General features: G+C 46.3%; 2 protein-coding genes and 1 pseudogene across 5 annotated transcripts; 2 read left to right on the plus strand and 1 right to left on the minus strand.

Moving 5' to 3' along the window:
- Nucleotides 1–105: 105 nt before the first annotated feature.
- Nucleotides 106–14,295, minus strand: MSH5 (mutS homolog 5). 4 transcript variants are annotated; one of them, XM_039883004.1, is made up of 25 exons: nucleotides 14,180–14,295; nucleotides 13,773–13,926; nucleotides 13,405–13,528; nucleotides 12,860–12,940; nucleotides 12,613–12,675; nucleotides 12,028–12,149; nucleotides 11,771–11,880; nucleotides 11,445–11,480; nucleotides 11,042–11,124; nucleotides 10,240–10,285; nucleotides 7,268–7,406; nucleotides 7,077–7,139; nucleotides 4,686–4,814; nucleotides 4,316–4,388; nucleotides 4,046–4,155; nucleotides 3,731–3,811; nucleotides 3,406–3,493; nucleotides 2,987–3,176; nucleotides 2,743–2,869; nucleotides 2,166–2,315; nucleotides 1,500–1,574; nucleotides 1,156–1,299; nucleotides 819–956; nucleotides 584–657; nucleotides 110–360 (listed from the first exon to the last, which is right to left on the minus strand). In XM_039883004.1, the coding sequence occupies exons 2-25, from the start codon at nucleotides 13,911–13,913 to the stop codon at nucleotides 249–251; spliced, it is 2,499 nt and encodes an 832-aa protein (XP_039738938.1). In that variant the 5' UTR covers nucleotides 13,914–13,926; nucleotides 14,180–14,295; the 3' UTR covers nucleotides 110–248. The 4 variants fall into 4 exon arrangements, with proteins under 4 accessions (XP_039738939.1, XP_039738941.1, XP_039738942.1 ...); XM_039883005.1 differs by lacking the exon at nucleotides 7,077–7,139 and having other exon boundaries at nucleotides 106–360; XM_039883007.1 differs by lacking the exon at nucleotides 3,731–3,811 and having other exon boundaries at nucleotides 106–360.
- Nucleotides 14,296–16,734: 2,439 nt separating this feature from the next.
- On the plus strand, nucleotides 16,735–16,852 carry LOC120618969 (uncharacterized; annotated as a pseudogene).
- A 582-nt stretch (nucleotides 16,853–17,434) lies between these two features.
- On the plus strand, nucleotides 17,435–22,370 carry CLIC1 (chloride intracellular channel 1). Its single transcript, XM_039883014.1, has 6 exons — nucleotides 17,435–17,769; nucleotides 19,862–19,971; nucleotides 20,170–20,295; nucleotides 20,447–20,553; nucleotides 20,927–21,108; nucleotides 21,967–22,370. Exons 1-6 carry the CDS (start codon nucleotides 17,731–17,733, stop codon nucleotides 22,126–22,128), a joined length of 726 nt encoding a protein of 241 aa, XP_039738948.1. The 5' UTR covers nucleotides 17,435–17,730; the 3' UTR covers nucleotides 22,129–22,370.
- Nucleotides 22,371–22,430: the final 60 nt, after the last annotated feature.

A 22,430-nucleotide genomic window follows, 5' to 3' on the forward strand; every position in this document is an offset into this window, starting at 1 on the left:
CTGTATTTTTAATGACGCAGGTAGACCCCTCTGTGGACTCTTGCCTGACGTTTCATCTTTTCCTATTCTCTTGATTTGTTTTGGCTGGTCTAAGGAAACAATAACTTTCTCCAAATAAACTTTATTTATAATATGAAACAAAATTTCTGGGGAAACTGAGAACGCTGGGTCTGAAGAAGATAAAGTTACAAAGTGGGCATGGCAGCACACCGGGGTTTGGAAAGTAGAGGAGGGCCGAGGAAGGGCTCTCAAAGGATGGTAGAGGCCGCAGGCAGTACTTCCTGACTCATGAAAATGTCCAGGTCCAGGTTTGGATCTTCCAAATCCAGTTTCAGAAACTTATCTACCAATGTCTGACAACTGAGGGGAGAGAGAACAGTGAGATTTATGAAAGAATAGATAACTGAGTCCTTGAGCAGAGCGGAGAGGCTATGGCACAGGAAACCTGGGACCTTGAAAATTTAGAGATTTCAGAAAGAAACAGTGGGTCATTGAAAGGCAAAGAGGCTCTCTGAGACCCTGAAAGGGGAAAAGAGCTGCAGAAGATGCCAGAGAGCGCAAGGACCCTGGGTTACACACTCACTTTTCCATTTGCTTCTCCTTTAGTAACTCCTTGACAGGCTTAATGGGTTTTCCATTGCGGATCAAGTCTGAGACCTAGAAACAAAAAGGAATGGGGAAGGGGTGGGGGGAGTTGGGTAAGAAAAGAGGAAATAAGGGTCAGAAACCCCATGGGCCCAGAAACTCAGGCCTCTGAGAGGAGCAGGGACAGTAGAAGGGAGCCCTGACAGAGGTGGTTGACATCTGGATCTCAGCACCTCCTTGCCACGAGCAATGAGTTTGTCAGGAAGCCTGGCCTGGGCAGCTGTGTGGGAGGCATGGCTGGCGTTGGCGACACCTTCGCAAACTTGATAGAAGAAGATAAGGTCGTTTCCATCTTCACAGGTCTCCATGGTCTTAGAATAAAAGGGTACACTGTGACATTATCACTATTTCCTGCCCTGAAACCCTTGGCCAATCCCTGTAGGGAGTAAGAAAAGGGAAGGGATATGGTCCCTGCGCTCAGGGAGCCCCCGTTCTGATGGAGGAGCCAGTCCCCAGCTCTGGGAAACACTTGGCTTAGGGGCCCTTAGGGGGCTAGATTAGTTTTCTTACCAAGTACTGCACAAGGGGCCCCTGTGGCAGCAGCTGTAGCTGAATGAGGCTCAGAAAATTGGTGGTCACAAAGATGTGGGGGCACATGGGTCCAAGTGCCAACCAGTGTCGGAGGACAGCAGCCAGAAGTGCAAGGCCATCCACCTGTGTAGAGGATGGGGTAAGGGTGTAGAACCATGGGTGCCCCGCGGGTCCCCCTCCACCTGCTCTGGCCTTTCCCATCTTGTGCTTTTCTGTTTCTTTTCTGCCCACATAGCGCTGTTCTTTTCCTGAGGCCCAGCCTCCCCATCGTGCTTTGTTCTCCATTTCCCCCTTCTTAGTTACTCATCATTTTCTCCCCTCACCGTGTTGGTTCCCTTTCCGAATTCATCAATAAGGACCAGAGACTGTTCAGTGGCGTTGTTCACTGCTTTTGCCACCTACTGGGCACCAGGTGGACAAAGGAGAGTTTCATTAGCATTTGAGGCCTGTAACACACTGACCACAGTCTGCTTGTGAATAAAGCTGCTTGTATATGTGTCTACCCTACTGGACTACATATTCTTTAGCCCTTTTCCTGTTTGCCCCGATATAACTTGAGGATTACAGTCCTAACCTTACCCCCAAAGTGTTCCATGAAATGTCTTACTTTTATTATTATTTTCACATTGCTCTAGTATATCGATAGTCTTTGGAAACAAATGACATTGTTTTATTTACGATATTCTATTTTTAGTAGTTTGATCGCTGAAAATGTCTGAAAATGTCAAATCCTAGAAAACATAGCATTCCTACATGAGTTGTACTTTTTTTTTTCTAAATGAGAAAAGGATTAGTGGCAAGGGGCATGTTTTGTTCATCCTTTCATTGCCAACAGTGCCTCATACAAAGCAAGGATTCAAAAGAGGTCCCTTTGTGTAGAAGGCAGGCAGCAGAGGGAATGTTTTTCCTGTTCTGATCATTTTTCAGGGGTAGAGTTCCTTCTCCATTATCCCCCTTCCCCAATCCCACCTCTTTTTGCTCCCTTTGACCTGGTTGAGGTCGATCATGAAGGTGGAGAGGCCAAGGGAGATGGATTCACAGCTATGAATTCTGGTGAAGATGGCATCTACTGCCCCAATTTCAGCTTCCTCTGCTGGTACAAAGCTGCCCACCAGGGCCATGAATGTGATCAAGCCTACCTAAACAGGGAAGGAGACAAGGCCTGGTAGTATGGGCTGAGGTGAAGGTAAGGCTAAACTAAAGAGTAAATGATAGATCAAGGAGAGACAGATACAGTTTAATAGAAGATCATAGCCCCTTCTGCTCACTTTAGAATCAGTAGAGAGGGACAGGCAGTGGGCAGAAGCACATTGGAGAATGGCATGGACCTATTCAGAGGTGGGGGAAGAGAATTGAGGCCATGGAAAGATATATTAGGGTATGGTTCTCCTTCAAGTAGAAAATGCAACAGGTAAGGTAGAGGAGCAGGGGATATGGATTATAGTCTCTTCATGACAGGCAGGGTCAGAACACAGCAGAAGAGCTGCAGGAAGCTGGGTTGGCTTGCAGGGGTGGGCTGAGACAATGGAGAAGATGCCAGAGGCCCAGTGTGTAAGATTCTCCTACCTGTTTGAGGTATATGCTCTTCCCTGAGGAGTTAGGCCCGGTGATGACTTTGACCCTTCCTTTGTCCCCACCGCATTCTGCAGAATTGGGCACGAATGTTCGGGCACAGAGTTCCATCAGAGGATGTCTGAAGTAGATGGAGAGGTACCTCACACATGGTCTGTAGATCCTGATGGATGAAGCTCCCGAAATATGAGGCCTTTGGGCCCCTCGTTTCTATGCCTCCACCTCACTCTGTTCTCACCTGCCATTCTGGATTCGTACTCCAAGGAGTTGGGGGGAGTAATGGGGCCTTGAGTAGCCATAGTCCCGGGCAGCACTGGCAAAAGCCAGAAGGACATCCAGGCGGGAGGCAAGGTCCAACACCCGGGTCAAGACAGCTGCCCGCGCCAGCACCTGACACTGCAGCTGGTACATCAACAGAGTCTCCTGGTCTGAGGGTGGATGATGAAGAGCTGGGGGTTAGCTCCAGGGGAATATGAAGGAGAGACAAAGACACCAGTAGAGGGACCTGGAAACAGGCTTGCAGATACAGTATGAGACACCCAGAGACATTCAGAGAAGATTCATAGTCAGAATGAGAGACGAGAGAAAGAAGAAAAGGAGCCTGTTATAATCATCTTTAAGTTGCCCACTCTCCTCCAGCCTTTCATTTCTCCTCACCCCGGATGTCGCAGTGCAGGTCCCCCAGCAATGCATCCAGCTCCTTGGTTTGAGCACTACGATAGTGCAGCTTCCCCTCTAAGAGAAACTGGGTAAGAGGGTTCGAGCTGGGGGTTTTGCACCTCTTGGTCTTCATCCTTTCCCACCTTTCAAACCCCACTCCCAGCTCCCCTCCTTGACTTCCTTCTCCTTTATCTCAGAGCTAATAAATATCAAAGTAAAACTACAGAAGAGAGATCCCATATTGGGCAGTGTTGATGGGGTAAGGTCCTCCGCCAGCTGCTGATTCATTTTCCTTATTACCGCCAGTGGTCGAGGGTCTTACCATGAAATCCAGTCCCTCAATCTCAAAGTCACTGGCCTCTACCATGAAAGGCAGGCGAGGAATAGAAAGAAGGAAGCCAATCTGGGGAGAGTATAGAAGAGATAAAGCAGTGTGATATACTGGGTACCTTCTCTCCCTAGAGGAAGCCAGAGTCCCTTGTATTCCCAATGCTTCCCTCAGCGGGCTAAAGCCACCATAAGGTATTCATGTTCTTCAGACTTCTCCAGAAGTTCTCTAATCTACCAATGTGTCCTTCATAAGCCTATTATCTCCCCTAAACACCCCTAGAAACTACACCCACTCTTCTGCCCTCACCAGAGGGATGTAAATGACACTGCATGAAGGAATACGGGAATCCAGATTGTCCAGCTCCTTCCAGGCGACCTCAGTGAGGAAACTGGGAAGTCCCATCAGCCTTCGTTTTTCTAGCAGGGTGGAATACATGTGGATATCAAAAGGAAGGTTCCTGACATGGTTGCTAAAATTATCCCCAGTTGTAGTGGCCGCCTGCTGAGGATGGGACCCCATTACTGTGGAGGCCCATATCTCAGGGCTCACAGATCCACCCGCACGCCCAACACTCACTCTCATCGACTTCAGGATCTATGTTGGGGAGAACTGTGAAGTGATTTGCAGCATGACTACCTTCAAAGTCCACCTGAGGAGACAAGAAGTCCAGTTGCTTACCATCCAGCACCATCTCTCAGTCCCGTTCCTCACCTCTACTTGGGCCCCAATTCTCCCTGCAGTCCCTGCTCTATCATTAACCCTCCAAGCACATCCCTGATGTTCTGCCAACTCCTCTCACCATCCCATTCTTTAGACATTCGGCTGACTTCAATGTCTCCCATGCTTCCCCATCTTTCACACCACAGAGTCCAGTCCCTCTTCATTGTCCAACCCCATCTCTTGCCCCTAGTTCCCCAGAGGCTTGGCTTTTTTTTATTCTACTCACCACTTTCCCAATGAGTCTGGCGATATGGTGCAGGTCATCAGAGAACTCTTGGGCAATGTCCCGAAAGAGCTGGATGGACTGGGGCAAGGAGCGACAGGCATCCCTTAGGCCCAGGGCACTATACACAGTCTGTAGGAGAAATGGACAGAGGAGGGTGGCCCAAGCCCGAGCTGAGGCAAGGGGATAAGGATGGACTGAGAACAAAGATCAATAAGGAAAAACAATAACGAAGACAGAGAGAAACCTTCAAAGGCAGAAAAGAAATCGTGAGAAAGGAAATGTGCCAGATACTGCACTAAGCACTGAGGCAACAAAGACAACCAAGATATGGTCCCTGTCCATATGAGCTTATAGCCTAATAAAGAAGGCAAGTTTTTAAAACAGAAAGGTTATCTAAAGTGGAGAAAAGAGACAGGAATAGAAGTTAGAATTAGTTGATTATACTTTGGGAGATTTGACTTTAGAGCTGTGCAAACATTTTACATAATTATACAATTAAATTAAAATTTGAAAACAAATTCCAAAAAATCAAAACTAGAAGGAAGCAAATGAACATAAATGTATATCCATATAATGGCATAACCATATAGAGAGGCACTATTCCAAGTGACTAAAATGTAATAATTTGCATATTCCTAGTGGGGACAAAAGAATGTCCCTCCTCTCCCTTCAATAATCATGTAGTTCGTGGTAATGATGGTATTGCTATAATAAGATTGTTGTGGATGTAATGTAGGAAAAAGCAAATGAGTGATATTTTAATTTTATCATTCGTAGTGTTGCTAAGAACCAGGATTTCCAGTATGGAAGAAGGAAATATTGAAGAGGATAAGTACAGTAAAGGAATATATAAGGCAAGTATACTGTGGTTCCAAATTTAAAATGGTGGTATCAGTACTAATTTAGAATGTATTTTATTTATTTATTTTTTAAGTTCCTAGATCTGTCCGTAGAAAAGGCCTAAAAACAATAAGCAAAATATGCTGAGCACCCTCTAGCATTCAGACTGTGGTAAAAAAATAACATTTCTCACTAAAAGGAACCAGGGCTCCTTGGAGAAATGTCTGGTTCCAGGTCAGAACCAGGAGATGTAAATTATATATCTGGTTTATCTTGTCAAACCAGAGAGCAGGGAAGCTATCGAAGTCTACCCAGGTTGTGTTTAAAGGACTCAGAAGCCAACCCCAGGAGGCCTCCCACTGGCAAAAGATGGACTAATTTGAACGTGTATAAAGATTAAAAATGCAGTGGACTGAAACACATGTGTAAATCCATAAATTCATAATCATACTAAAATAACAACAAAAAATTCATTGGTTATCTAGGTGGATGTTAGGGAACTAATTTACTAAGATGATAGCTGATAAAGGCAGAGAAAAAAATCAAGTTTCTGTGATATGAACTGTATCACTGGGTAACCAAAGAGCAGATGAGAGGAAGTTTTTCTTTACCGAAACATTCTGGCTAATAAATGAAAAAAGAATGACAGAATTAGAAATAACCACTTTGCAATCCCTAAAGAACCAATGGACTTAGGTATTAAACACAAAAGCCTGATAACATCACAAAAGAAGAGACATATATGTCAGACATTATGATCTTCTATTTATGAAACAGTATTTTAAAAAATCAAATGAATCTGATCAAGCTTCTAGAGTCAACTATTAATTTACAGAAATTCTAGAAGAGACAGAAACATGTCAAAAACACCTAGGGAATATAATCAGCAAATCCAGGCTAAAGGAAGCACTACAGGACAAATAACCCAGCTTCTTCAACAAATAACTTGCAAGGCAAATAAGAGAGAGAGAGGAAGGGAAAGAGAGAGAGGAAGAGAGACAGAGACAGAGACACAAAGACACACAGAAGAAGCCCATAAAAGAGATTTAAAGAGACATCATCCCATTGCCATATGTTGAACATATTTGGCTCCTAATTAAACTGCAGCAAAAAAAAAAAAAAAAATCATGACGTTTAAGAGATGATTAGAAATTTAAACATCAGAGAGTTGGTATTACATAATTATGTTAATTTTTAGGTAAGATTATGGTAGTTATTCTTTTTTAAAAAAATAATATTCTTTTACAAATCATACTGAAATATTTATGGATGAAATGATATGATAGCTGGGAATTGTTTCAAAATAATCCAGGAGTGGAAAGTGGGAGAAGATATACATGAAACAAGATTGGCATCGATCAGAGTATGGAAGCTGCATGGTGGGTACATTGGGACTCATTTATTATTCTAAATTTTGGACAATTTCCACAACACAAGCTTTAAAAAAAGTGTTGGGATAAAGTTGGATAGGGTGACTAGAGTACAGAGAGTCTAGAACCACATGCTATGGGATTAACCTGAACTTCTAGGATTCAAGAACAGAGGTCCTACCTTGTAGAGAATCTGCCAGTCGCTGACCTTGGTGTGGGACAACTTCATGCGTTTCAGAATCAGCTAGTTAGACAAGGGGATAGCCACTGTTTTCCCTCTCCCATCCTAATGTCCCTCAAGAAGCCCTATGTCCAGTATTGGCCTTCAATCTCCTACCTCACCTCCCTGCCCACCCCCCACCCCGGGCTCACAGGCACATTCTTGATGTGACCCAGCAACCGATGCAGCGTCTGAGCCATTTCCAGGTTCTGCGGTAGCAAGAAAAACTGAATGACGTCCAGACGGGAATTTAGTTCCCCCAGGTCCTGAGTTGGACGTGTGAACCACAGCCTGGAAGTGAGAGTTGGGGTAAGGAGCCCAGAAATTACATATGTTTTCAACATCTTGATCTCAATTTGTGAAAATGTGCGTTTACAAGTCCCTGGTGATGTGGCAACATGTATTCTCACTGTCAAGTAGTGTCCTATCTATGCAGGGGTGTTTACCACATATCTACTGAAAATCTCTGGATTTGAGCAGGACTGTGTCTGTAAACCACGATTTTGATGGATATGACCATGTGTTATTCCATGTAGATATGTGATAGAGCTTGTCAATATTTTAAAGGGAGACTACTGTGTTGAGGCATTTGTATGCCAATGCTCTAGCTCTCTCTGTGGCTCAGTAGGAGAGGGTGAGTCAGAGTGAGTTTGTATATCTGTATTTAGCTGTGAAAGTGTCTCTGGGTGTAATAGCACAGACATTCGTCTTTTTGTGTGCTTCCAATGAAAGTACATAATCGTTCCATGTGGAATGGTAAGTCCTCAATTCAAGACAATGGTCACCTCTACAGAAAAGAAAGGATTGAGGAGGAACACTTAAGGAGGGCTTCAATAACACTGTCTTATTTTTAAATTGGCTAGTGGAAACACAGAGGTTTATAATATTATTAATATTTATACATCGTGTCTGACGTATTTCCTAATAAATCAGTATATAAAAATAAATGCCTCAGCTGTGTTTGTCCAATTCTGGGCATCCCCATCTCCCTATGGCTATGAAGAGTGAGATTCTGTAAAGACCTATGAGACCACAGATTCTTTTCTACATTAGAGCAAGCCATTAGGCACGCCATTTTGTATAAGAGCCAACATGTGGAGTCACTGAGGCCTGAGGATGTATATCTCACACTGTAGTCTATGGCCAGTTACCCTGGGTTAGAACACTCAAGGTTAGAATGAAGCAGAGGACTCAGTTGGATTGGAGCATAGGTGTTAGGCACTTCTGCTCCTTGGCCACAGAAGGCTCTACCCAGTGCAATGTAGGCCAGTCTGTGAATGCCCATCTTTACCTTGGAGAGCACATGAGTCTCATCAAGCCAATTTGCTTATAAAACATCGAGGGGTTTATTGCTAGTGCCAGGAGAGAATTTAATCAAGCCAAACTTCCTCATTTTACAGCTGAAGGAATGAGGCCCTTAGAGTGTAATCAACTTGTCCAAAGTAATACTGCTAGTAAGAAGTAAAGCTGGGTCTCAAACTCGGGTCTTCAGACTACTAGAACAGTGCTCTTTAGTGCATATGGTGACATTCAATCAATTTTCTGGTGCCTTGTCCAACTTTAGGCCAGCTGGGTCTTTAGTTCATCATTCAGGTTATGATTCCATGTCCTGGAGGATCCCATCTGGGGAATCTGCATTCCTCCCCGCCTTTAATTCAGTTCTCTTATCCACTGAGAATTCTTTCCTTCTCATCCCTGGTTGAGATCTGCACCTGAAGCACTGGAGAATGTGTAATTAAATCACTCACCAATTACCTGGAGATGACCTCAGAGATGGTCATAAATTAACCTCCAAAAGACACACATTGCAGGGCGGGTGAGGTGGGTAAAAGATTGTTCACTGGTAGGCTAGCAAAGGTTTCCTCTCTGAGTTTTTAGAGACGATGTCACTGGCGTGCTTATATTTGTGTATTGTGCTCACTCACTGAGTGCTACTGTGTACAAGGAATGGATACTGCACACAGTTCACAACTATGAGGGCAGGCAGATTCACCAACTGCTAATTCCAATTGATGTGACAGTGCAGATAGGTGGGTTGCACCTTGAAGAGGATGTAAAATTTTGACAGTGGAGGACAGGGGAAAGACTTTTCAGAGGGAACAGCATAAACAGAAGCATGATGTGTTTCTATGATAGCAAGTGGCTTTAAATGACTGGAATATAGGATGGATTCGGTAAGAAAGGATTTAGGAACAGCTTGGGAAGGTAAGCCTGGAAATTAAAATTGGGGTGAATGGGAGGGGTTCTGAACATCATACTGCTAAAGATGCTAATCTTCATCCTGCAGTTAATGGGGAAGCTTCCTGGGGTTTATGTTATTTTGTTTCAACTTAAGGTTTAAAAAAAAAGTGGAGTGACATGCTCATATCTCTGTTTTGGATTAACAGGTATTTTAGAATGAAGGGTAGATTGGAAAAAAAGAAAAGAGTAGAGGCAGAGAGTCCAATTTGGAGGCAAATGCAATGCTTCAGGTTAGAAATTATGATAGCCAGAATTAGAGCCACGGAAAGAGGGAGAAGGGATAGCAGAGAGAGACGTTGGAGGATAGAATCAAAAGGCCTTAGTGAATAATTGAATATGGGGGTAGGGGGCAGCATCAATCCAAGGTTCAGAGTTTGAGAAGCTCTACTGCCAGTAACGCCATTAAGAATGCAGGAAGAGGAACAAGTTCTATGGGTATCAGTTTGAATGCTCTGAGTTTGAGCTGTAGGAATTATAGGTAGGAATGATGTATAATTAGCATTCTACATATGAAGCTCTGAACTAGAGACACAAATTTGAGTCATCAGAGAATAGCTCACATTTAAAGTGTGGTTTTTATAATTAAAGATATTACTATGTGGACATTAGGGTTTTGTGATTGTGTTTCTGCTGCTGGTTTGTATGCAAGTCTGTGATCATCAATGAGTATATGTGTATCTGTGCTGACCAGATAAAATGAGGATAATACTAGCTACCACATGGGATTGTTGTAAGGATTAAATGCATTTAGCCAAGATTCTAGAAAGGGCAGTTGCTTTTATTACAACTACTATGTGGGGTGGTGAGTGTGCCTATAGACTGCATGCATTAGCCTGTAGCATGTATGTGACTCACCTGAGCCTGTAGCATGTATGTGACTCACCTGAGCAGCTTCTCTCCCCACTTACAGCGGCATCTGTTGAGGATTCCTGTGGGGGAGTGGGGACAAGGAAAAGAATATGTGGCTGTGTCTAAGCTGAGGCATCCAGGTCAGAGGTTTTAGTGTTGGGCAGGCTGCCCTGAGGGGTGTTCCCCAGATAGAGGACACAAAGGCAGTCAAAGGCAGCAGCTCCTTGCCCCAGGTCTGAGCAAGGATTACCTTACATGGGCTTAGGGGAGGGGATGGGCACTTATTGGAACACTCTGCCAGAAAAATATGCAGAGTAGGCATAGTTAGACTAACAAAGAGCCCAACACATATATGTAAATTCTAGACACCACCCACTGAGATATGTGTAGTGAAACCAGGTGGATACTTGGGGCGATGTCACCAGTACACCCTAAAGCCAGAGACAACTGATAAAGATTCTATGCAAATCAAACATGAGCAGTTTCGCAGTTACTAACTCTTCTCTATACATAGGGTCTCCCAAAGTCCCTAGACCAGTACACAACTAGTGGAAACATTCATACAAACCCAAGGAATACACATGGAGTGGTAAAGTAAGAGATAATATGTCAATGAATGTCATTGGACAATGAATATCAATGGACAATTATAGGGTAGGGGGGATGCCCAAGTTTAGGGAGTGTACAAAGAAGATAAGAAAGCTGGTTTGGAGTGGAAGAGACATCTAGCAATGCAAGTGAAGTGGGAAGAGAGGGCCTGGAATATATCTTTGGAGGCAGCCACTTTTCTGGAAAGCTTTTGTACTGTAGGATGGGGGACGGATGGGCACACATACCAAAAAGGCTGAGCCCCTCCTTCAGTCCGCTGGCCACTTTATACACCGAGGGGTGAGACTCACTCTTAAATATCTGCAGAACACTGTCAGGGAGAAATGGGAGAGTTCGGGGTAACTTGGACTTTTAAAAGGAATTGAGAAAATGGGAATTGAGACCATCCTCCTGAGATCAATTCTTAATGTAAGGTTTGTCCCTCACTTCTGCCTCAGTTTCTCCCTTTGGAAAAGAAGAGTGACAACTTTGTGCTTTTCTTCTCTCTTCCCCTCACTCCCCCTTCCTTTTCCTTCAGGAAGAGGGATCTTAATAGCCCCAGGATTAAAGAAACTGGAGCCTCATTAGGGTTATTAAAGCATTAGGCATAATCCTTCTCCCCCCCTAGAGAAGACATTTCCATCTTCTTACCTGTAAGTGTCTTGATCTATGCTTACCAAATGGGCCCTGAGGACAGAAAACAAGCAGAAGGGAAGATGGCTGAGGTATGAGAGATCTGAGTTCATTCCTAAATTCCACCCCCTTTGCCCCACCTCCCAGAATACTATCTGTCTTCTCCCCAGAGCTCCACATCCCCTCAGGTGCTCCTGTGTGTCCTAGATCACTTTACCTGATAGGTCACTGCCCACCTACCACTCCTACCCCTACCGCCACCCACCCGCTACTCTAACCCTGTCTTACTATTCGGGGCTTCCAACACCACCTTACTTTGGTTGAGGTTAGGGTAAATCACGTACAACACAAATTTCTTAAAGCCCAGGATGGGAACGCTGACGTTATAGTCTTCCAGTTCAACCCCAATCCTTCTTCGACCCATGAACTTGAGCAGCCCTCCAAGTGCTCGAACCTGGGAGATCAGTATTGCATCTGGGGTAAATCTCAATATCCCAGAGCCTGGACAACACCAGGAAAAATTATTATTTTTCTAGTACCTCTCAAAACTCAACCCAAAGACTGGGGTGCTTGTGCCCTTATCTCCCAGGACCCATCTCACCGTGAGGAGGCAGTCAAAAGGAATGATGGATGAGAGGAAGAGAATTTTCTCAGTGGTGGTCATGGAGTCTGGGATGAATGAGTAGTTTCCAGAAAGAAGACGTTGTTTGCTTATCTCCAGACCTATTTTTGAGGAGGCATGGGAGAAAAAGGTCTTGTAGCCCAGTTTTTCACCCCAATTTAAGAATGAGACAATAGAAACAAAAGAGATCATCTAACTTGCCAAGCTCGCACAGGCAGTTAATGGAAAGCTGAAACAGGAACCAAATTTTCAGACTCTTAGTTTAATTCTCTCTTTATTTTACATATGGTATAAAGATATTTGGCTCAGATCACAACCTGAGAAAAATAAATGGCTCAGGAGGGTAAGATATTTGTCTGGAATTGGGGAGGTTTCATAATAAGCTGCTATTATTAAAGGATAGGGAGCAGGAGAGATCCTAAGGAGATTGGTCTTGGGGCTTGGAGAATACAAACAAAAGTTTAGGATGAGGTAAGGTTGAGGGGAGACCTCTAATGATGGGGGTGGAATTAAGAGAAAGGGTTAGGAAACTGGGATGAGGGATTCAGCAAAGCAAAGAGATACCAAAATCCACATTTGGCAAAAATATAATTTCAGGTCTCTTAGGCTCTCTGTGCTCCTGGGAGGCTGTCAGGAAGGCAAAGAAAGGCCATTAGTCTGTAAATTTTAGTCGTTCTGCCTCTGTCCCACCTTCCCTCTCACCCAGTTCTGGCTTCCTGACTCTACCTCCCTCCAAGACCCTTTAGTCTCCTGTAATATTCCATACTTTAGTCCTTCCTCATTTTCCCTCTCAGCCTTATTCAGTCCTTACCAAGCTTCTCCAGAAACTGAGTCATATTCTCATCCTGTTTGGCACTCGTAACAACAGACTGGGGGTTGATTTCATCTAGAACTTGGAAGGAGAATGGAAATCAAATGAGTTAAAGGATCTTTATCCTTTGGCTAAGAGGAAACATAGCGTTCCCCTTGCTATCTCCCCTCCACACCTCAAAAATTTATTTCCTCCCTCCAAGAGTAGGGAGTGCCCCACACACTGGGAGCATAAGTAGAAGTCAGGCATGAGAATTAGTTAATAGTAAGACTGGTAGGGTGGTGAGAGGGAATAGGGGTGCCCTGGAGACTGTCACTAGACTATAAACCTCTAGAGGACAGACATGATTGATTTGCTCAGGACTACATCTCCAGCATCTGATACACTGTAAACACCTAATAAGTATTTGTTGAATAATAAAACGAATTCCTAAAAACAACAGTCTTCTAGAAGTCAACTAATAAAACCAATTGAGTCAGGTAAGGACATATGAGTGAAAGACACTTCCAACCCCAGAGTAGAGGAATTACTGGTTATGTCCCCACCTCTCTGGAGAAGCTTGAGGCTCTCGTGGTCTGGGGCATCTGGCATGAAGTGGATGGTGTAGTCACTAGTGTCATAGTAGGCAATGCCCAAGTAGCCTGAATTCCACAGCACACACAGATGGATCTGTCCGCAAGGAAGTAAAAACCAGTATCTGAACCACTCCTAAGTGCAGGGTTGTGCCGTGCCTTATTTTTCATCATTTTCTCAAATCTCTGAGAAAAGCATCATCATCCCCCTTCAGTACATGTGAAACAAACCCCAGCTCTTCTTCCCCGCCCCTTTTTATCCTAACACCCTAACATCCAGTCAACGCCCCATTCTCGATTCATTCGAGCTCACGCTCCCTGAACCTCGCCGTCCTAGAGACCTCCGCCTGCTCCTCCGCATCGTCCTCCTCCTCTGCCTCCCCAAGATCCGGCACTGGGGCCGGGCTAGGACAGCTTGCCGCCGCCGCCCCGAGTCCCGGTCCCTGCGGCGTCCTGTCTACGGTCGCTCCCAAGGAGGCCATGACCTGAGAGGCTCTGCGGATGCGGAAAATGAAGGCGATTCAGGAGGAAGCGTTCATCAAGAGGCGGCTGGGAAGGTGGGAGAGGGCCGAGGCGAGAATGTGGTCACATTTTGTTCTCAACATCTATGGGGCGTTTAGAGAGGTGGAACTTCTCGGAGGTAACTTCAGACTGGAAAACTCCCCCCCCCCCTTCACTGTCACCCGGGGACGCGGTCGGTCTGGTCAGAACGAGTGTGTCTCCCGCCCCTGTCAGCGCCCCCCATCACCGCAGCCCTATGCTTTCGACTTCCCCACCCCAGTTGCGGATAACTCGCAGAGTTTTCCCGCGTTTTCAGACACCAGGACCGCGACGTGCGCGAGACCACGTCACTAAGAGCCAAGATGCTGCGGGAGGTGCGCGCCGGCGCAAAGACAGGGCGCACGCGCACACGCCCCGCCCTCTTAGCCGCTATTGGTCGGAGAGGCCCGGATTCCGCCTGGAAAGCCTACGAGGGCAAGACCCGGGAGGGAGAACCGCACTTGATGAGATGCCGGACGCTGATTGGCCTATTCGTATACGGGGCAGTGCCAAAAATGTTCAAACTTCCCGCCCTCTGCGGTTGTTTAGCCCCCCGGCTTCTGGCCCTCAGGGTTTCTGGGCATTGATTGACGTGGGTGGAGCCTGTGAGAAGGTCAGAAGCAGAGCTCGAGTCTAAACCACAGGAACAGGTCTAGGGGAGTTGCAGGGGCGGAGGACGGGGGCGGCAACCTGGCGAGGGGATGATCTTAAAGGGCCAGAGGCGCGTTTTCTTTTTTTCCTCCGGAGAGTGGCGATAAGCAACATTAATTCAACTTGTGCCAACAACTCTAAGTTAATATTTGTACCTGAGTTAATATTTAGAAGAGCTTAAAACAGTGCCCGGCAAACATAGTAAGAGCAACGTGAGTGTTTTAAATAAATAAGCAGAAATAAGAAGTGAGACTCTTATTGAAACCCTCCTTTGCTGGTTTCCTGCGTACAATGTATGACCACGCCCACAAGGGTACTACAGAGCCTAATTTACAATTTCAGGCCCCCAAGAGGAGATGAAAGCATCAAAGCAGAGAGTGGACCTGATAACACCAACACCCCTGTTGGGACATGCCCATACCCTTGGGCAGGCACATGCATCCTGAGGACAGAGAGAAGTCATTCACTCCTTCAACAACTATTTAGTGCCTACTCTGGGCCAGGTGGTATACTCAAAATAGTGAACAAAATTAAGTCCAGGCTACATGAAGCTACCTTGAGAGAGAGAGGTGTGTGTTATTGTGTGTGTGTGGGAAAAACAAGGAAATTGTGAAACAGAAACCAACTTATACTTTAAAAAACAGATCCCTTAAGTACATCTTCCAGCTTTGTTCTGGGTACCCTGAGATGGGGAGATCTCGCTCAAAACTTTGGGAAAGATGGCAAGGTAACCTGGCTCTGCTAAACAATGATTGGAAAATCTCCTCTAGGGAGAAAGGTAGGGGAGTGAGCTAAAGGCAAAGTTAATGGTTACCCTTGACAAACTGTTGAGCACTACTGGCACTATGGAAACCTGGAGGAGGCTGGTGATAGCTCTAAGGAGTGTCTGGAAGGGACACACCTTCCAATCTGGGGTGAGAAGAGATTAGGGAGGGACTGGTTTACCAAACCCAGGAAGGGGAGGGAATGGAAAGAGAGGCCTGCTCAGAAAAGGAAAGGGGAGATATTGAGATAGGAGAAAAGCAGGGGCAAGGAGATGAAATGGGAAGGAGACTTCTCTGATGCAGGATTTGGGGGTGCAACCCCTGGCTTTAAAGCCATGGGACACTGCTGGATGGTACCAGGAGAGAGCAGCATCACATGTCATCTGGGAAATTAAGGCAAAATACCTTATGGGTAGCCATGCCATCCAGCCAAAGTCAATATTGATGAATAAGGCAGCTATAGCTATAAAGCTGTAAGAAAGAAAAGAGGCAGGGGAGAAGCTGCCAAACCTGTTTGAGCTCAGGGCTGACCCCACTTGCCTGAGGCTTTTCCCAGAGGGGACATCTTTGCAGGGCAGATTCTCTGGTGGACACTGACCAGTTGGAGCAGAAGAGGACCCTGGGAAGTAGGGTTGCTTTGATACCCCCCACCCCATCCTCAGATGGAAGGGGTCCTGTTTGCAGATTTTGAGGGTCTCCCCGTACACACACATACTCATGGAATCATTCTATATCTTTATAGGATGTTACAATTCAAAGAAGCAAACACCAAATATATGCATCCTCTCTCTGGGGAGGAAAGAGATAGGCTTTTCCCCAAGGGGGTAAAAACCCACAGAAGAGGAAGAATGAGAGGAAACCACTAACTGTTGGTTTCCAGCAGCACATCTTGTCATTCTATCCGACTCTTCCCCCAAGTCCCTCCCTCTCTTTTTAAGTTTCAAGCTCTGTTTTGCTCCTATGTCCTTGCACTCTACCAAGTTTTTCTGGTGGAAAAAAACTGTAGATCTCTTGTTAGAAGGCGATGAGGAAGAAAGAGAAGGGATAGTTGGATAGGAGATTCAAGATATGGAAGCTAGACTATGTCTAGTTTGGAGAACATATACTTGGGCTATTTTTCAGCAGATCACAGCTTGATACAACTCCAAAATCAATGGGAAGGGAGAGAGCTATTCTTCTTCTGTTCTCTTCACTTCTTTATTTGTGTACCCAAAGACTCTACTCACTCTATTCTGTCTGTTCTTTGCTTTTTACCCTTGAGAGTACCCTTTAGGATTCCTGGGGCCAAAATAACTCCACCCTTCTGCTCCATCTCCAAAGCAAACTTCAGTAAGAAAAAGGGAAGGGAGCCTACGACCATGCCACCCTGAACAAGCCCGATCCCGTCTGATTCGGAAGCTAAGCAGGGTCGGGATTGGTTAGTACTTGGATGGGAGACCACCTAGGAAGACCAGGTGCTGTTAGATGATTTTTTGTTTTTGTTTTTTGTTTTTAAAAAGAAAAAAGAAAAAGGCAAAGGGGCACAGGAAGGGGCCCTGTATTGGGGTCCAAAGTGGAAGCATTAAAGATGACCAGACTATACAGGGAGAGCGTACCTCCTTCAAGTGATGAGGTATGCTCAGCTTCCTGTTTCCCTAGCACAGGCCTGATTGTCTCCCTACCCATCCCCTGCCCTACTTTTCACTACTCTCTTCTCCCAATCCCAGCTTTCACTTCCAAGTTCTCCTGGAACACAGTGTTAGCAACCCAGAATTTTGACTGAAATCTGGAAGGAATGTAGTAAAAGAAACAACCTCTTTCCCATCCTAAAATTCTCTGTGAGTCTTCATGGGTGGGCCCAACCAGTTGGTATCAAGTTTCTAGTGTGAAGGCAGAGTGAGAGAGTCCTCTGATTAATGAAGTAGGGAAACTGAGGCAGAAATAAACTCCTGTGTTCAAGGAGACTGGCGGAGAAACAAGGAGACCTCTAGGATTCCCTCACTTTAACACCCCCTCCTTATCTTCCGGGAGACCTGAGGATCTCTCCTCCAGGTCCACTGCCTGAACGTCGGGTCCCTCCCCTCTCCTGTCCCCTCCCCAGGTTCAGGGCGGGGCCGGTCAGTGAGTCAGCCAGTTCCCTGATCCAGCCTGGCAAGGGGATCGAGCTGAAGCAACTGGGTGTGGGGACGCTGGGCTGGTGGGTAGGTTGTGTCTGGAGCGAACGGGTCTTATCGGGCTTGTGTTGCTCTGAGGAGACAGTCTTAGCTTTGAGGGAGAGAATCTCTGCTTGTGAGACCCGCCTTCCCTGGCCTGGGCCCCTCCCAGTTCCCCCAGCGACTGCCGCTTCCTGGTCCCCGTCGCAACCATGGCTGAAGAACAACCGCAGGTCGAATTGTTCGTTAAGGTAAAAACATCTTCTTTTCCTTAGTCCACCCTCTGAACTCCTGAAAGGCAGCTCTCACCTTTCTCCAGCTCTAGCCTTAACTCCCCAAATCTCTTCCCTTCCTACTCACCACCCCCAACCCCACGTGCAGTCTTTGGGATTGGGGGTGGTGCTGGTTCTGGAGAAGACAATTGACCTGTGTGCAGATAATGAGAATTCTAGACTCAACCCTTAAAAGTTTGAAAAAGTGCAAGTTTCCAGCAGCCTAAAGGACCGCAAGATAGAGAAAAGAGGGTTCCCGGGAGTGGAGAAGATGACTGGGGTGGGGGGAACAAGTTCACGGAAGGAGGGGGAGAGAAGGGACAGCTAGAGTCCAACACGATTTGGGAGGGACAGAGGGAAACATCAGGACCTGTGGCCTGTGAGATCAGAGGGTGAGGGGTATGGATGGGGAGACTTGGAGAAGTGTGTGTGTGGGTTTGTGTGTGGGGCCCGAGGTTTCGAGGGAAAGGTTTCAGAAGGTGTGGTACGGTGGCCTGGGAGTGGGAGGAGGTCAATTGGAAAGAATTGGTAGGGTGGAAGGAGAAGGGAGAGTGGGAGTGGAGTTCAAGAAGCAGAGCTGAAAAGGCGATGGGTGGAGAAGCATGTCCAGGGGTCTGAGAAAGGGAGAGAAAGGGAGGTGAGGAGATGGGAGTTTAGCTGTGGCTACCTGAAAGCCAGGTAAGAAAATCAGAAGGAAGAGGGGAGCTAGGTTTAGGGCATTTAGGGTTTGGGGGTTGTAGAAGCAGGAAAGAGTTGCCCCAATTCCCTTCTGTGTGTGGGTAGATGAGGAGAGGTAGTCATGGCATTTGAGTATCAAAACCACAGTTTCGGGTCTTCACTGTTTTTGCCCTGCTCCCTTTCCCACTAGCGCTGCATCTCTCCCCTCTCTGGACTTCATCTCTGTGCCCCTCCCTCCCTTTCGCAGCCTCCCCTCTATGTCTTTTTTGCACATTCTCTCCCACTTTCACTTTCCTGCTTCCTTTTTCTCCACTTCCCCTCTTTTGTTCATATTGTCTTTGTCTCTTCCTGCCTGTTTCTCTCTCTCCTTTATGCTGTGCTACTCTAGTAGCCATTCCTCTCCCCAAGCCCAGTGAAATGCCTGGGTCCGCCCCCTTAGGTGTGGTCCCCACCTCACTCTCACACTTGCCTCAAGAGATATTTTTACTCCTGGGTGAGGCCGGGCTGCAGAGATTCTGGCTTTGGGTCCTCTATGAGGAGTATTATCTGGAGCCTGAGGACTTGAGCCTGGGAGACCTCCTCACGGCAATGTCCGGGAAGGGAGAGGTGGCCTTTGATGCCCAGTCCTCAGTTTCACAGGTCCCTGCCCCCCACTCTTTGCCAGGAAGGAAGTTGCTGAGGCTGGAGACACTGTGAGATGAATCACCCTCAGCCTAGGGGGAGGTGTCCTTTGGGAGATGAGGTCACCAATTGCCAATTAGAGGGCAGCCCCTCTCGGCAAGGCCTTCTACATCTCTAGAGTGAGGCTCTGAGCCGCTAGACTCCCCACCTAGCTGCCCAGAAACAGCTTGGGTGGAGGTATGAAGAACCAGGGCTCTGGTTTCCAAACTCTTCCCACCACCCCTGTCCTCAGGCTCTACTCCATTCTGGAACCAGGGAATCCAGGCATCTACCCTACAACTCTGGCCTCACCAAAATTCCTCTCTAGGGGCTATTTCATGAGTTGATGTGAGAATTAAATGAGTTTTTTGTATGTAAGGTGCTTAGAATAACACATAGAAAACTAACTACACTGCTGTTAGTATTTCTTCTCTAGGGTCCATATCCTCTAACTTCTCCACAGTCCATTCCCTCTGCTTACCTCCTGCCTGTCCTCAACTCTGGGGAATCAGAAGCCGACCTTTGAAGAAAAGGTTCCCACTGATCTGCCCTAGGTTTGACCCAGCCCCACAGTGGAGAGCCCAGTTCTAGAGGGAGCTTTCAGTGGAGAGTCTGAGTGTGCGTCATGACTAGGCAGAAAACAACCAGGTATAGGAGTAGGAGATGCTGAGAATGGCCTGGAGATGGGCAGGGTGCACCAGGCCTAACTTTGGGGGTGGGGGTTGCTTTTCAGGCTGGCAGTGATGGGGCCAAGATTGGGAACTGTCCCTTCTCCCAGAGACTGTTCATGGTGCTCTGGCTCAAGGGAGTCACCTTCAACGTCACCACCGTTGACACAAAGAGGTGGGCCTACTTCTCTTCCTTTGAACACCCCCTTGTATTTACATGTACTTATGCACACATTCAGCCACCCGAGTCCTTCTATCCTGAATGTTTTTTTCCTTCTACCCAGAGCCCCTTTCTCTTCCCACATCCCTCATCTTCCCTTTCTGGTTCTGCCTGACCCCCTTTACCTGTCCTGATGCCTGGCCTCTCCTCTAGGCGAACTGAGACTGTACAGAAGTTGTGCCCAGGAGGGCAGCTCCCATTCCTGCTGTATGGCACCGAAGTACACACAGACACCAACAAGATTGAGGAATTTCTGGAGGCAGTGTTGTGCCCTCCCAGGTATTTGGGCACTTGGAAAGGGGAGGGGGAGCTGGGAGGCTCTGAGAAAGAGGTTGAAAAAATGAAAAACAGATGGTGATGGGGCTGGGACAGGGGATCTGAGACTCCTCCCAGGAGGATATCTTATTTTGTTTCTCCCATTGGCTTTTAGGTACCCCAAACTGGCAGCTCTGAACCCTGAATCCAACACAGCTGGGCTGGACGTATTTGCCAAATTTTCTGCCTACATCAAGAATTCAAACCCAGCACTCAACGATAGTGAGTCTTGTGGGTCAGAGGCCTGGATCCTAGGAGGAATGGAGACGATCCAGGGATTAGGAGGCATTGGGGGCACCTGAAAAATTCAGATATCAGGGAGATGGAGCAGATGTTAGCAAGCCTTCAACCTCCCCGCCACTGCCTTGTTTTTGCTTAACTCTCATATTTCCTTGTATTCTCATTGGCCGTGACTTTTAAGTATCTTTCATTTTTTCCTTAACCTCTCTTGTCCTGCTGGGGACATTCGTGTTAGCTATTATTATTTTGGACTAGCCTCACCATTAGTATTCACCCCTTCACCCCTACCTTGTCCCCTGGACTTCTTGGACTATGTTGATTTTCCGATCTTGGCAATTAATTCTCTTTTGCACAGATCTGGAGAAGGGGCTCCTGAAAGCTCTGAAAGTTTTAGACAATTACTTGACATCCCCGCTCCCAGAAGAAGTGGATGAAACCAGTGCTGAGGATGAGGGCATCTCTCAGAGGAAGTTTCTGGATGGCAATGAGCTCACTCTGGCTGACTGCAACCTGTTGCCAAAGCTTCACATAGTACAGGTGGGTGGTCATTGTGAGAGGAGAGGATGGCCTATGAGATGGCTTCCCATGACAACCGCTCTAAAGTGGTTTCTTTCTTAGGGTGTTTTCTATAGGTTGCTACCAATAGCTGATACCACCCTATTCCTTCTCATTTCTGGCAAAACCACTGCTTGAAAAAATTACATTCCATGATATAAGCCGTGGGTGTAAGCGGGCTGTCTGAGAGTAATACATCCCGGTATTACTCTGAAGAATGCTCTTCCTGTCTCTATCACTGCCAAACCCCCAGATCAGACAATAGGCTTTTCCTAAAATCAAAGCTTTAACTCTATAGCTTCAGTCTCCAATTCCTCTTGTAGAAGATGAAAACTGTTGGTTCCCATATTTTTGTCATAACCTTAAATCTATAGTTTTAGTTTGTGAAACATGGGCCAATGTTAGTCTACCACAGAACTATGTATTGAACTAGGCACTGAAAAAGTTGTATGATGGTTAATCCTTGCCCCAAAGGATTTGAAATCTAGCCAATTGAAAAATAGAGACCAAAGTCGCTGTGGAAATTCAAGAGAAAAATTTTATGGTTTGTGAATTATATCAATAAAATCAAGAGGAGAAAAGTAGCACCATGGAATGTGATGGTCTGAAAAGAGGCTGGTTTAAGTATCAGTAAATGAAGAGTGAAGACATTACAAAACTGTGAGGAATTAAGTGTAGATTGGTGAAGATGGTTCATATGGGAGATAAGAATCAAAGGAAGAAAGAGACTCTTGAATACCTAAAGGAGATGGCTGGATTTTATCTGGTACGCCTTGGGATAAGAGAAGGACCACAGTTTGGCTTCCCTGAGGCTAATATGTTGGTCCTTATCCTGTCTAGGTGGTATGTAAGAAGTACCGGGGATTCTCCATCCCTGAGGTATTCCGTGGAGTGCATCGGTACTTGCGCAATGCATATGCCCGGGAAGAGTTCGCCTCCACCTGTCCAGACGATGAGGAGATCGAGCTGGCCTATGAGCAAGTGGCCAAGGCCCTGAAATAAGCCCCTCCTGAGCCTCTCTTGCCCCCCTCCATTTTTTCCCCCCCGCAAAGGTGGTTTCTACTTGGCCACCCAATGGACACTCCAAAATGCCCAGTGGGGGAATGAATTCTGGAGCACTTGTGCAGGACTGGCTGGGGAACGAGGGGAAGGAATGAGGGATCTGGGTGAGAATTTTATTATGGGGTGGGGTGGGATGGGTGGGACAATGTATTTCAGTAATAAAATACAGAATGAAAAATCTAGTACATTTTCACACAAAGGGTGCTAGAAATGTGGATAACACGGAATGAAGGGTGTGTCAG

The sequence above is a fragment of the Pteropus medius genome, unplaced genomic scaffold, assembly GCF_902729225.1.
Source record: "Pteropus medius unplaced genomic scaffold, Ma_sr-lr_union100, whole genome shotgun sequence".
Classification (NCBI taxonomy): Eukaryota; Metazoa; Chordata; class Mammalia; order Chiroptera; family Pteropodidae; genus Pteropus; species Pteropus medius.